Source organism: Epargyreus clarus, unplaced genomic scaffold, assembly GCF_041222505.1.
Source record: "Epargyreus clarus isolate Ecla_fem2 unplaced genomic scaffold, WU_Ecla_fem_2.2 ptg000019l, whole genome shotgun sequence".
Lineage (NCBI taxonomy): Eukaryota > Metazoa > Arthropoda > Insecta > Lepidoptera > Hesperiidae > Epargyreus > Epargyreus clarus.
Genome location: NW_027332227.1, coordinates 7513774 through 7527294, shown reverse-complemented (window position 1 = coordinate 7527294; position 13521 = coordinate 7513774). Strand labels below are relative to the sequence as shown.

General features: G+C 35.1%; 1 protein-coding gene across 4 annotated transcripts in view; it reads right to left on the bottom strand.

Annotated features, from left to right (window-relative positions):
* Nucleotides 1-13521, bottom strand: part of rdx (BTB/POZ and MATH domain-containing protein rdx) — a 65690-nt gene that overhangs the window by 15644 nt on the left and 36525 nt on the right. For all 4 annotated transcript variants that reach the window (XM_073083333.1, XM_073083332.1, XM_073083329.1 and 1 more), the window contains one exon: nucleotides 2474-2639. In XM_073083333.1, the coding sequence (XP_072939434.1) occupies nucleotides 2474-2548 (75 nt within the window). In that variant the 5' untranslated portion in view covers nucleotides 2549-2639. The remainder of the gene's footprint in view (nucleotides 1-2473; nucleotides 2640-13521) is intronic.

Genomic DNA, 13521 nt, shown 5'->3' with positions numbered 1-13521 from the left:
ATACTAAGAGTTGATACTATAAATTATTGTGGCATTTATATTTCCATGCCATATGCCATATTTCCGCCTTAAACCTAATCTTCTTTACTTCACCTTAATGCTATAGCAATTTATATCGAGTGCTCGTAAGCACATTACAATTATCACCTACAATCAGGTTCCATTTCCTTCGGGCAGTATTATCATAAAACCAGTCACATGCATATAGCAAACACGCCATAACTCGAGCGCGAATCATCTTCGTTTGAATACCGTACACGTATGTGAACATTGAACACTGTTTACTTCCTAGTAGATACTCGTATCATATTAATCACAACCAACATACGCAACAACTGTATAAGATAATTACTATATATTATATGTCTTCCTAGCTTACTGTGGTTCGCGGTTTCGTCTTCGGTTAAATAATAAACATTAAGTAACACCCCGCGTATAAGCTCGTTGGTTTGATTCTCAACAGGCGGAAATACAATTGAATAATTTAAATAATTAATTATACATTATGTTCTAGGTCTTAGCGTTTCTATATGTATCTACGTGCGTGTGTGTGCACGCATGCGTATTTGTGTGGCACCTATGATATAGAATAGTTTATTAAATCTAGTTATGTAGATGTCTTTTATGTTTACTGTATAATAAAAATACATTATATCAGCCTACTGATTTGTCCTAACAAATACTTTTAAATAGCTTATTTATGCATGTAGCTTAAAGATTTTAATAGAAGCTTTTTTCGAATCCTCAGAAAACTATTTCATTTGAAACGTGTGTCTAAGGGGTAATTGATCCGCCATGTTGGGGTATTCGCCACATTTGAATAATTACGTCACTAATCTAATCAAGCATTGTCATCAAAACCAAATGTGTAATCAAAATTTCAGTTCAATCAGATGGGTTTAACTGGTTCAAAATTCAGTTGCAATATTCCCTCACAAACATACATACTATGATGTCATACAGTTTATAGGTTTTTTTATGTATGATAATTTTACAAATTATGCAACTTACATATAAATTATATCTTGTCTTTAGAATATCGTAGTATGAAATACGACTCCATCAAATAAGTAAATAATGGCGTTATCGCGTTGTACCGCAGATCGCATTACTGATCGTATGTGCACTGTCGTTAATGATTATATGCTCATGGAGATTTTATGGTAATTAGCGTTGTAGATACATTTGTATACATCGCCTTTCAATATGTTGTCTTGTTATCTAATGCTGCTATTTGTTTTAAAGTAGACACTCATGAATCTATTAAAGATTAGCTTTTTGAAGTTTCTATTTCGACTCGATGAATTTTCAGCCAAAAAGAATCGCTACGAAACTATATCGATTGGAATCTACTTATACCTATATACCTTATAAAACTACCTTGTTTATCATTCAATAAGATGTTGTTTTATTTTATGGCGCACTTATTCCTAGTAATCTTTGTGTGGTTCGAGTCAATTAGCACGAAATCTGAATTCTCTGAATCGCTCAGTATGCAGTCCTCTGAGCGTAGGTAGGTACATTACATAATATAGCGACAGTGTGAAAAATGATTACCTTCTAAGTCTTTATGATAAATTTTAAATTTAAACTAATGATAAGGCGAACGAGCCACCTAATGAAAAGGAGAGGGTCGCCAAGCTTACTAATTAAATAAGAACTCTCAAAGTCAAAGGTAAGGAGAGAAGTCAAAGCTGGACTAATCCTTTGTCGACTGCGTGGGCGCTACCGCAATGCCGCACATACTTCTACCTCATAAAAGCAATATTTACCGCTACTGTATTCTACTTTGTAGTGTTAAGGATATGATACTGTGACACTAGTTGAAGCATTGTACCTAAGTTTTCCGAGATAACAAATAAACCTCCTGTAAGTCTTTCATTACTTATTTAATAAAAGAAGGTGAGCTCTAGATAGATCTAGAGTCCTAGCTGAAATCTGCGAAAGATGCTTTGCTACCCTTTAGGATTAAGTTGGAACAAAGTTTCTCTCCTTTACCACCCCATTCTAATAAAACAGTAACACTTAAGACTGCCATTACAAGGCAGATATAGCTGTGCTGTTGATAACTCCGTCGAACGACGACAGATTCTACCTTCTTCAAATGTCCTGCGTGCGCGGTAGCTACTTCGATAAGGTGTTTTGGATAATTTAGATAGAGTAACTTTGAAGGTGGTAGAACCCTTTGTGGTTCGACTCCGGCGGCACCACCGCCACATCTATTTCTACCTAATAACAGCAATGTTAGGCGCTGCTGTGTTCCGTTTTGAAGGGTGTGGTAAGGGAGACAGACTTTTCCGAGGCGTTCCAGCTTAGTCCTCAGGGGTAGCGGCGCATCTGTGACCGACCTCAGGTAGGAATATCTAATCCTATCTGGGGTTGATTTCAGATGTCCATGCTCGTCTGCTACTCCTATAATATTAAAAAAAAAAATAAGATAGAGTTACGAGTTATTATTCAGCTATATATTTACCTGTGTAAAGCACCAGTTTTCGGCGACGGGCGTGTTGCCGTCGTGCAGTGGGCTCGGCACGCGGCTCACGGCCATACCGCCGGCGCCGTTCGACGACACCCGCGCCGACTGCGGAGCGGGCGCGCCGCCGGACCCTCCACCTCCGCACTCGCTACCTGACCCGAGCCTGTGGACAATATTATTGTTACTTTAACTATCACTGCATTTAAAGAATAATGTTTGTTAATATGTAACAGTTTTACGGCCCAGTGGGACGTAAAACGGCATTAGATTATCCGTATTTTAATGATCGCTAACTTTAACCATAACTCTATATAAGATGGACGCACTGCCGTGTGTTTAGATACGCATTATTACGAAAGTACGTTAATTTTATCAATACGCACTTGGCAAGCGCGTGGTACGAGAAAGTCAGATAAGTGAATATTCCTTCAAATCTTTGATATAAGCTGACCCCTGTTAGAATCTTAAGAAACTCGTACTAACGTCAGACTACTACCACTAAAGTTCAGGCTTAAATTTAGCATTATTCAGACTTTTACAATAACAATGTGTAATTTGGTATAGGTACCAACTAATTGCATAAAAACGTTCAACCTTAAGTCTGAAATATCCTGTCCCGGCCCGAAACTGGTTATAAAACGCGCAACAGGAGCGGTTCACATTGTGCGACGTATCCCACAAAGGGGAGACGGCCAGCCAGGCGTGTCTGGGTGCCTCAGGGGAGGATATATCACGGAGCTAAAGTAATGTTAACGTTAAGCAAACGTAATATCTAATCTTATTTTCCTTTGATTGAAAAAATTTCAGAGAAAGAGATGAATACTACACTACGAGTATACTGTAGGTTTAATAGTTTCATCGTTATCACTCCATCACTCACCAATGCTCCTATTATAATTATGATTTACACATTTAGGATTAAATTATCATCTGTTATTATTTAGTACACTCATCAATAGTAGAGCAGCAATTTATTTAATTAATCGTGGGGAATAAGATGTGATATGAGCATAGTAGACGTAGAGTCGCGTTTACTCTATGACAAAAAAAATCTATTTAGACGAGTTTTATGTCCATCAATGCACTACTTCTAAGAGCCAAGCGATAGATAAATATCTTCCAAAAAAAATTCTAAACTGTTTTACTCTGCCCTTAAGTTTTTATAAATATGATTATGTACCTTCCTTACAATCATTGTATGACCACTGGTTTGGTTATATAGAACGTATGAAAGTACGACTATTCCATGCGCGAACTGCTCTGAATTTCTACCGGAGTCTACGCATGTTTTTGTCTTAGAGAAAAAGTTGCTTTCTCTAGCTACCAGAAACATCTTTAGAAGCATTTAAATAACAGTGAAAGCTGCATTCATATTAATTTATTGATGTAAAGATGTTGATTATTTTTGGGTACATATTACGAGATCTACGCGAAATATGTATGAAGGTTTAAGCTAACTAATATTAGTATTAGTTTAGTGTCAATGTCAGTTAGATGCGTAAGTTTCGGTAATACAGTATCGGTTCAGACCGGAAAATAGGTTGCGAGGCGTGACCGCAAGGGCGACAACAATGCGGTCTGGATGCAAGGTCTTTGCGACCTTTAGGAATTTGCTTGTATACTAAACATGTAAATATATGTATTATTACAAGCGACAGACCCCTTGACCGTTGGACCGATTAGAGCTCTTTACAAATGCTTTTAGCTTTGACATTAACATCACTATGATTTTTGGTATAAAGTATTTTCTAAAGAAATTGACTCACGTTTTAAAAATTTTATGAAATCAAAAATGTTACATCGGCAACAATTAAACGTAATCGTTATTTCATTTTGAAGTCCCGATAATTTATGTTTAATATATTAACAGTAGCTACGGCGTATAAAGTTTTATTATACATAATATACCTACATTTTTTTATCACGTGCTTATGCTTTTCTTATTACCCAACGCGAATTCTATCCGCCTTTCACGTACGCATTAAATCATACACGCAGCGAAATAAAATATGAAAAGATTTATTTCCTCTCAATATGCATAAACATATTAAGGTTACAATCAAGCGACCTAGTGACCGATAGGCAAGCAATACCTGCAAATTCTCATGGAATAGAATGCAAGGCGAAAATGTAGCAACATCGTAATACGCCAATCAACGATCGCAGTTTCGCATCCCAGAAGCTAGGGATGGCGCGATCTTTTGGACCAAAATAATCGAATATTTTAATCGATCTCCAGCAATGGATCCGATTCAGTGAATCGATATTTTTTCGAAGTTAATTGAATATTAACAAATGTGTTTTGCTGACGGATACGTATTTAATTGGTTGTTTGGTCCTGACGGTTATTTTCGCTACATATTCAGCATTCGTCCCTAAAAAGATCGAAGATCGATGTTTGGTGAATCGAACCACTTCACACTTCGATTTGAATCGATTCAAGAATCGATCTTTTTCGGAAAAAATCGCCATCCCTACCCAGAACTGGGACACGAGCACAATTTCGTTCCAGTACGTGCGCACTGAGCCCGTTCGCTAACAATGACGATTTGGCAAAAGAAGAGTTAACGTTATTTAAAGTACATACTTGTAAGTATATTTTAGGTTACCGTGCCATCAAAGTCGAAAGTGGCAAATCGAATGGAGATCGACCAAATAGTGATTCACTCGCACTGAATCAGATTGTTAAAACTATTTAGGTTTTACTTTTAATATTAGCTACGTATTCGCATAAATGGTGACGGTAGTTTAAATTTTAACTTTAATCATACTGTAGTCCTAAGTAAATTTCTACACAATTACGGAAAAACGATTACTATAATTCAAACATATGCGTTTTTAATTCAATAATTTTTCCGGTCATAGTGAGAAATAGGCCGTACGAGATATCGCCATCCTGCGAGACTTTCACGAACCGTATTTCGATTACCAAATAGGCGTTAGAATCTGTGTCAGTTTCATCATCGCACTGCATCCGTTCGCGGCTCGCATGCGGTCGCTTTGTGTGTACAGCGCACACTTACTTTAGGCCGTGACCGCACTAGGCAATCAGTTTGTGTACGGGCGACTTAAATCTCATACAGAATAAAATAATGATGGACAAGGGCCTCTCGTTGGTATTAGCGAGTAAACGGAGCATGATAAACGCTGACCTAGTACGGACATTTATTTAACATTTTTTCATTTATATTTAACCTACCTTTTTTCTTTTAATTATTCACTGTAAGCGCTTTTATAGTTTTACTGCTATAACTTTTTATGCTATTGGTCTGTTGCATTCAGCAAGAATACATTACAATTCCCGATCTGCGCCGAAGAGATTGCGTGTCTCTCAAGGGATTTTCCTTTATGTACTAAAAATAAACATTACTATTCTGAGTATTTCTCAGCTCAGTGCGAGTGAGAGATTACCTAATTTTGATCAGGACAACAGCTGCAGTCCGGGTGTACACTACATCGAGCATTATATCCTGAAACCTTATAAGCAATGAAACCCGCACGCTGTTAAAGGCAAGGTGCCAATGTGCTTTTGAAGCACATCTTAAATGTATCTCTACCTATACTTAGCAATTAACATGAGCTTTTTACAAGCTTTATTTATCTGTGCTTTGTTAGTTCATGAGGGTCAAATTTTCCAATTGAATTTTAAACTAGTTAACCCCAACCGCTCGAGCTGAAATTTTTCATACACCTTTGGTTTGGCCATCCAAATGCATAAGCTTAGTGACGTCACTTGAAAACTTAAGATAAATCATCAATTTTTTCTATATACCCCCATGATATAGGCATCAAATGAAACAGTTTGCTGAGACGAATACGAAAAATAAATGAAATTACTGAAAACTTGTTTTTTAACTTTTTAAAATAACTTTTTTCAAATAATCCTACTATATTTTAATTTATCCGTTTTACAGCAACAAATTTACTATAAAGGAAATTAATACATATTATTTGGTTAGTTGGATAACGCATATCTAATGACCTAGCTTTTAATGAAATACCCATAACAACGCGTGTAAGCACTTTGAATCACGTTTGTTTATGTTATTCGAGCACGTACTGTTTTTATACATTACTGTGCATTTATAATATATGCTGTTTAAGAGATAATCAGATTCTAAAACAAACCTTCAAATAACCGACGTTCGTGGGATAGTAAAAATAATACTTTGTACGAATATAAACCAATTTTATGTTTCAAGAATAAATAACAAACCAAAGTAAGATTGCTTCTACTTTACTACTCTATACTATGATCCTATACCCACTACTCTATTGTGATTCAGAAATGACTAAATTATCAACTACCGCTCCACACGTACCAAATTGTATCACATTGAGATCAAAGGTATGATGATGTCAATCTTGTGTCAATCATAATGTTTAGAATTTTAAATCGCCCAACGTTCCATACGTTTGTTATTAAATGCCGGAAACAATTTAATTTTCAGTCGGCTTTAAATCCTCAGTAACGAGGGCGCCGATCTCGAAAATTAAATATGATCACGGCCAAGCGGAAATCCTCAGGTCACATATACATGTCAGAGGCCAGAGGTCCACCGGGTTACGTCGTCCATACAAATCGTAAGTGAACCGATGAGAAAAGAACACAGTAACAATAACGCGGTGCCGCCTACGCAATCGTGTAAAAGGAAACTGTCACGATAAAAGTAGGTTACTTTAATTTTATTAATCGTTGTGACCCAGAAACGGAAGATGTGGATGGCAGGGACTAGATTGCCGGGAGAAATATAAGGTCGCCAATTACAGTACAAGTGCCACAATACGGTGAATATTGTATACTTTGTGCATTTTGTGTATTTGAAAGTGGTAGAGTCAGTATAGTCCCAACCGGAGAGGTACCACCGTCATACACATTTTAACGTTATGCAATTTTGCGTTTCGGCAAGAGTGTGGATGCTGCTTGACTAATATACGATGAAAAACTTAATCTTTAGAAGTAGCAAAGAGAGTATATGAAATCGGTTACAGATCATCGGTTCTATATTGAGCTTGTCACAGAAGTCCATGAGCAGTAGTGACCATTTCTCATAAAGTGCAAGCTTATCTACTACGTCAATCTTATAAAAATACTAGCTGACCCGAAAAATGTTAAGGGTGAACAACCCTTATCATTTAGGGGGATGAAAAATAGATGTTGGCCGATTCTCATAGATACCGGATAAGCACAAAAAATTTCATCAAAATCGGTCATGCCGTTTCGGAGGAGTATGGCAACGAAAACTGTGACACGAGAATTTTATATATTAGACAAATAAACGATAACCGAATAACCGAACCGAATAACCGAAAATCGACACGAACAAAATATCAGTATCAACAGGTTAGTTACAGCAGTAACTACGTACAGGTGGTCAATTTTTCACACTGGCGACTACTGATAAGATATCGCACGCGCAGCCGTATAGCCGAGGTCAACTCGAATTTGCCACTATAGCAAATGGAGCGGCCCGACCGACCTACATTCGATTTCAGTGAACCGTTCCCATTACTTTTAACAATTGCCCAAGTATCTCATGACTAATATTGATTGTTACCTACTCTACTTCTGCTAATCGTGAAACGTATACCCACAAGTAATATGATATCATGTCTCTGTAGTATATAGGTAATCAACGGACTCTTAGAGTTAAATTCGAAAAAATGTTTCTAAGGAGGTCTGTCATTTATCAATTAAAACAACAGATATATTTTAAAAGGTATAAATAAAACGAATTTATTTTTTATACATATTTTGAATAAACTTAAATACGTTTTTATTTATTATAAAATATATGACCAAACTGGCGACTAATAAGATTTTACCTGGATTATACGTCGACTTGTAACTTAGTAAGGGTCACAGAACAATTGTTGAGAAACCAGATTTGTGCCATATGAAGCAGACCGTGAAAAAGGCTCTTACTACTTCCTGCAAGGAGAAATCTTAAGCAAGCGTAGCTTACCTGGGGGCAACAAAAGTTCTAAACTTTTGGCTGATTTTCAAATAATTATTATTAGTTAGATTTTCTTCAGTAAATAGATAACAAATTAATAATTTATGGAAAAAATATTTTCATATATACTGTCGTAGTTCATCTCGTAGAATTATTAATGAAGTAAGACCAACTCTATATACCTATTGTAACTCTGAATTTAATGATGAAATGAATTATTTATTTGTTTAATTTATATTAATTTATTGATACTAGCGTACACCCCAATGCTTAAATAGTCACTGCCATCTACGGAACTATTATGTATCTTGAGCCTAGAACAACGTTATAACGCCTCTTTACGATTATTACCATTCTCTCCACGATGCTTATAAATGTGGTTATTGTTTTCTGAATCTACAAAGAAAACAGATTAGGAATGGTAATATTTTTCTTGTGTTATTGTATAAGCAATTCTTGATCGCGGCTTTGCCCGTGTAGAGATTGAAAGGGAGAACTTTGTAAATCGATTAATGGTTTCAAACACTTATTAAAATTTTCCTGTTTATTTAATTCTTCTATAACCGAACATAGATATCTAAATTCATCATTTATGTAGGCTACTCGTCCCGAGATCGAACCCGAAACGCTCTACATATCAAACAGGTGCGATGAGGATTGTGTCACACGGGTGGTCGGGTAAGAGAACGAACAAGTTCGATTTACATATTAAACTAATATCAGTTACTTCCCGTTCGAATTGTAATCACAAAAGCAATATATTATTATTGTTATAGCACCTCCGTTTTTCGAATAGCATTATTAACATTCAAGTATGTTTTCGAAAGTATTTCCGTTCGTGCCGTAAAAACCACTTTTTAATTTCATGGTTCATAGGAAACGCTTATTGAGAGGGACATGTATTGTGAAGACTTTCGTTGATATTTATAAATGTAACTTTTTTAATGGATAATAAAGTCAACAACCCGTAAACGCTTGAGCAATCTCCGCCGTACGTATCATCGTGTCCCGTGGTCTTATTATAGATGTCATCCGACCTGCTGGTATCTTCTTCTATATTTAAAGCCATCGTTCCTATAATGTTAGAATGTTAACTTTGTTCATTTGAAATAATCCGAAGAAATCCGTGGTGTTTGAAGTTTGCGTTAATGTAGCTATGTTATTGCGAGCATCGGTATTGATGTTAATTTTAGGATTAGCCTTGATAACAGTGGTATAACTACGCAAATAATTTGCAATATGAGGTAATTGCGGTTTAAAATTCAACGCACATCCTCGGTCGCCTATTTGAGCGAAACGGGGTGACAATGCGTCATTGACAGGCAAAAAAAACAATGAATAATAAAGTGTCACTTATGTTAAAACAATGGAATCGGAATAAGGCTGATATAGAAGTGTAGAACAATGTGTCCTGGGCATTGCACGATGCACACGTATAGCGCATGCGAGTGAGTTTATTTTCCAAGCGGTGGCTCATTGATGCAGTGGTCGCGCCAGGGGGGAGTAACCAAGTGAGCAATGCCCTCTTAACGACGGCTGCGTGCAATGAGTCAGACGCCCTGAGGACGAAGTGACAATAGGGTCCTCGACTGGGCTGCTTTGAAGGACGGATTGTTTACCGCGAGCAAAACGTCCTGCGATTTCATCCATCTTTGTTGCAAAATTTTAACTCGACATTTTAAATGGAAATTTTCATTTGGATACAAAGGTGAATAGACGCTTAATTTACTTCAGTTAGGTATTTTTGTTATTATCTTTTTATCGTTTACATTAATTTTTAAGAATGTTTCCACTTCGACGCTCCTGTTCCTCTTTACATACATACATTCGAATTTAATTTTTAATTCTTTACAAATATTATATTATTTTTTGTTTATTTCCTTCTGTGCGTCACAATTAATGTAAAGGTTTACGTCACTGGAAACAACTCTTAAACAATTTACTGAGAAAAAATTAAAACAATCTTGCACGAGTAGAGAAAAAAGAACATTATGCAGCATTCCTCCTACAAGAATAAATGCAGTTGACAACAAAATTAAATATAATATGCATTTATAATAAGCGTCCACTTATGTAAAATTTTAATATTATTTTACAATTAACTTTTAGTATTAGTCCACTTAGGCTTTACTAAAATGAATGTTCGCTTTAATAGGTTATGTCCTGATACCAAAATAATAATTCAATTAATAAAAGGTCACCGTGTATTGTGTACGCAATATGTAATTTGCTTTGACATCTCATTTATTTTATAATTATAATAAATTATAACTGTGAAACGGGTAATTGGCCGTATATTTGCAATAATAATAGTACAATAGCAATAATATGCTATAAAAGCAATTACGTTCTTTTTGTAATGGTTTCAATGAGTTAAATGACATAGAAAGATGATTATACATTTTGCAAGCTACGTGTAGTAGGTAACTAGGTACTATCTATCATATAATTATTATACGTGGATAGTTTTGTAAAACCATAGACATGCAACGAACAATTCCATTCTCAGTAGTGTGTTATTATTTTTTATTATTTCTCTCTTTACACTAATGAAAACCAATCTTAAATTTCTTTTCTAAAATAATTTTATTAGACTAATAAAAACCTTAGAAATTAAGCAACATATCCGAGCTGGCACGGGATTCAAACGCTTTTGTGTGTAAATGTGCCCTGAAACCTTGACCGCATTTTAAATATCCTTGGAGTGAATTCGTTTAGGGGTAAATGTATCCCTTACATTAAAACGAGTACGCGCATTCAATAAAAAATATAAATTTAAATATATATTTTTTTACAATTTTCCGTTACTAGTACCTATTTCTGTTACGTCTGTATATACGTACCTACCGCTATTATAGAACTGGCAAGCGGCCCATCTGCCGATCATTTGGGCACATAGAATTACGCTATTGAAAATATGCACATACAAATAACTCATATTGTGTATTGTGTGACGAATCATAACATAGAAAAACGCGGCTTATAAATATACCTGGACAAGATTGAGATCAATGGTTTCGTAATACATCAGTAATATTTTTCCGTTCAATCTTTAAATACTTAAGTATGAGACGGAAAATTTAAGAATTAGTTGGAAGCTCGAAACAAAATGTCACTAAAGGTCGGTATCAAAAAAGACGTTTAATTTATTGCAGCCCGAAAAGCAACAACAAAATTTGCTTCAAATTTAGGCATAAGAATTTTGGGGGCTTGACCTCATGTCCTTGCAATTCATGAGATTTATATGCGGACAAATAATATCGTAAAACCCTGAAAAGCTTTATAGTGAGTTTTTGTAATAAAAGAACTTAAAAATTTCTAAATGTTAGATTTTCAGTGCAGAGACGGAATGAAGCATTTTGAGAAATAAATGCTTAAAAATATTAAGTATTTATTTAATTTTATATTACGTATGTATTAACATTGTATACCAGTGATACGTGTACACGTAAACATAACATGGGACTGAAAACAATAAATTTATATAATACCTATGACGTCTGTTTAAGAATATTTAATTAACGAACATAATTATACGAAGAACATAAGTTATGAAATAATAATTATATTATTATTGAACCATATGTGAGTATCAGCACTATAGGTACATACACGAAACCGCACTCAGTAATTCGTAGGTGTGACGTGTGAAATAATCAAACATACGATACAGCCAAGGCTGCGGCGGCCGCCATAGTCTCAGACCGTTGTAATTTGTAACAATAACTGTTCAATGTCAAACCTGACCATTTTCATTACACATAGTCGCAGGCAATCGTAATTGTCGTGTGCAAAAGATACTTCCTTTACCCAATCAACTCGACAAGTATCTTGAAGATGTAACACATTTTACACACAGTATTTACAATTATGTTTTTGGATATGCTTGGCCAATAACAAAATTGTACTCTATACGTTAGATAATTTGATATATCTACTAACATAATTGTATAAAGAAGACTACTAAACATAAGAAGGTATTATACTTTCAAGATTTCATTTTTTTAATATACTTGTTATGTAGAATGTACTTATTGTTAATATTACACCATCTTTCCCCCACCCATCTTTTATCTATAGCCATCGTAGAGTATAGCGTAACAACGCTACAACGTCTATTAACTTCGATATATATACTAACATGTCTATCGTAAACGAACGTTTCATATAAAAATAATAAGTTCAAGTGGTTATCTGATGAAAAAGGGGATAAAAAATTTGTATAAGGAAGTAACACCTTTCTTATACATACTTTTAGTTCTATTAACTACACTAAAAGGATTTATGAGTAAACCTGTTTTTTGCTTACTCTTTTCCTGTTATCCATCATCGCTAGATTAATCTGGTATGTAAAGTATGTAAGAAGTATGTTGTATGTAAAGTGGCATGACTTACGTGGGCGAATTAAACTAGTCCAAACTCGGTGCCTCTTCATTGAGCATTACCCTGGGTACAACTAGAACTAGAATAGTAATGAACACGCATATAATGAGTCCAAACTTGATAGAACTACATCGAGTTAAAATTTTATTAGGCGATTTCACGGGCATTCGACTGACAGCAGTGAAACTAATAACTCGTAAATATAAAACTACTTTCGTTTATATTATATCAAAATTGAATTAAATTCAGTTAACACAAATTGATCTCACACGATCATTTGTTTTCAACATGTACCATTATTTACAATAATATGATTGTTAAAAAAAATAAGTAAGATAGGATACTGCAAGGTTAACCAAACTTTATACAATAAACCAATATAAGATAAAGACGAACTTCTCAAACAAAAGAACATTACAATTTTATATTTACTCAAAATTTGCATAACTTATCTTAAATGTGTCTTGGGCAAAATAATCATTCTTACGATCCATTTACTATCTTTACTACATGGATAAGGTCTTACAACGAAGGTCATTTGGTAGGTAATACGTTATACTTCTACACTGTAAAGCGAAGACTATAGTTACGTTGATGATTACACGAACGCAAATTACAAGGATTATGCAGCGGGCAGTTGAGAGAAGCTACATAAATAAACATTTAGCGGATAAACGAGCCAGCAAACGCGGAACTAAACGCCAC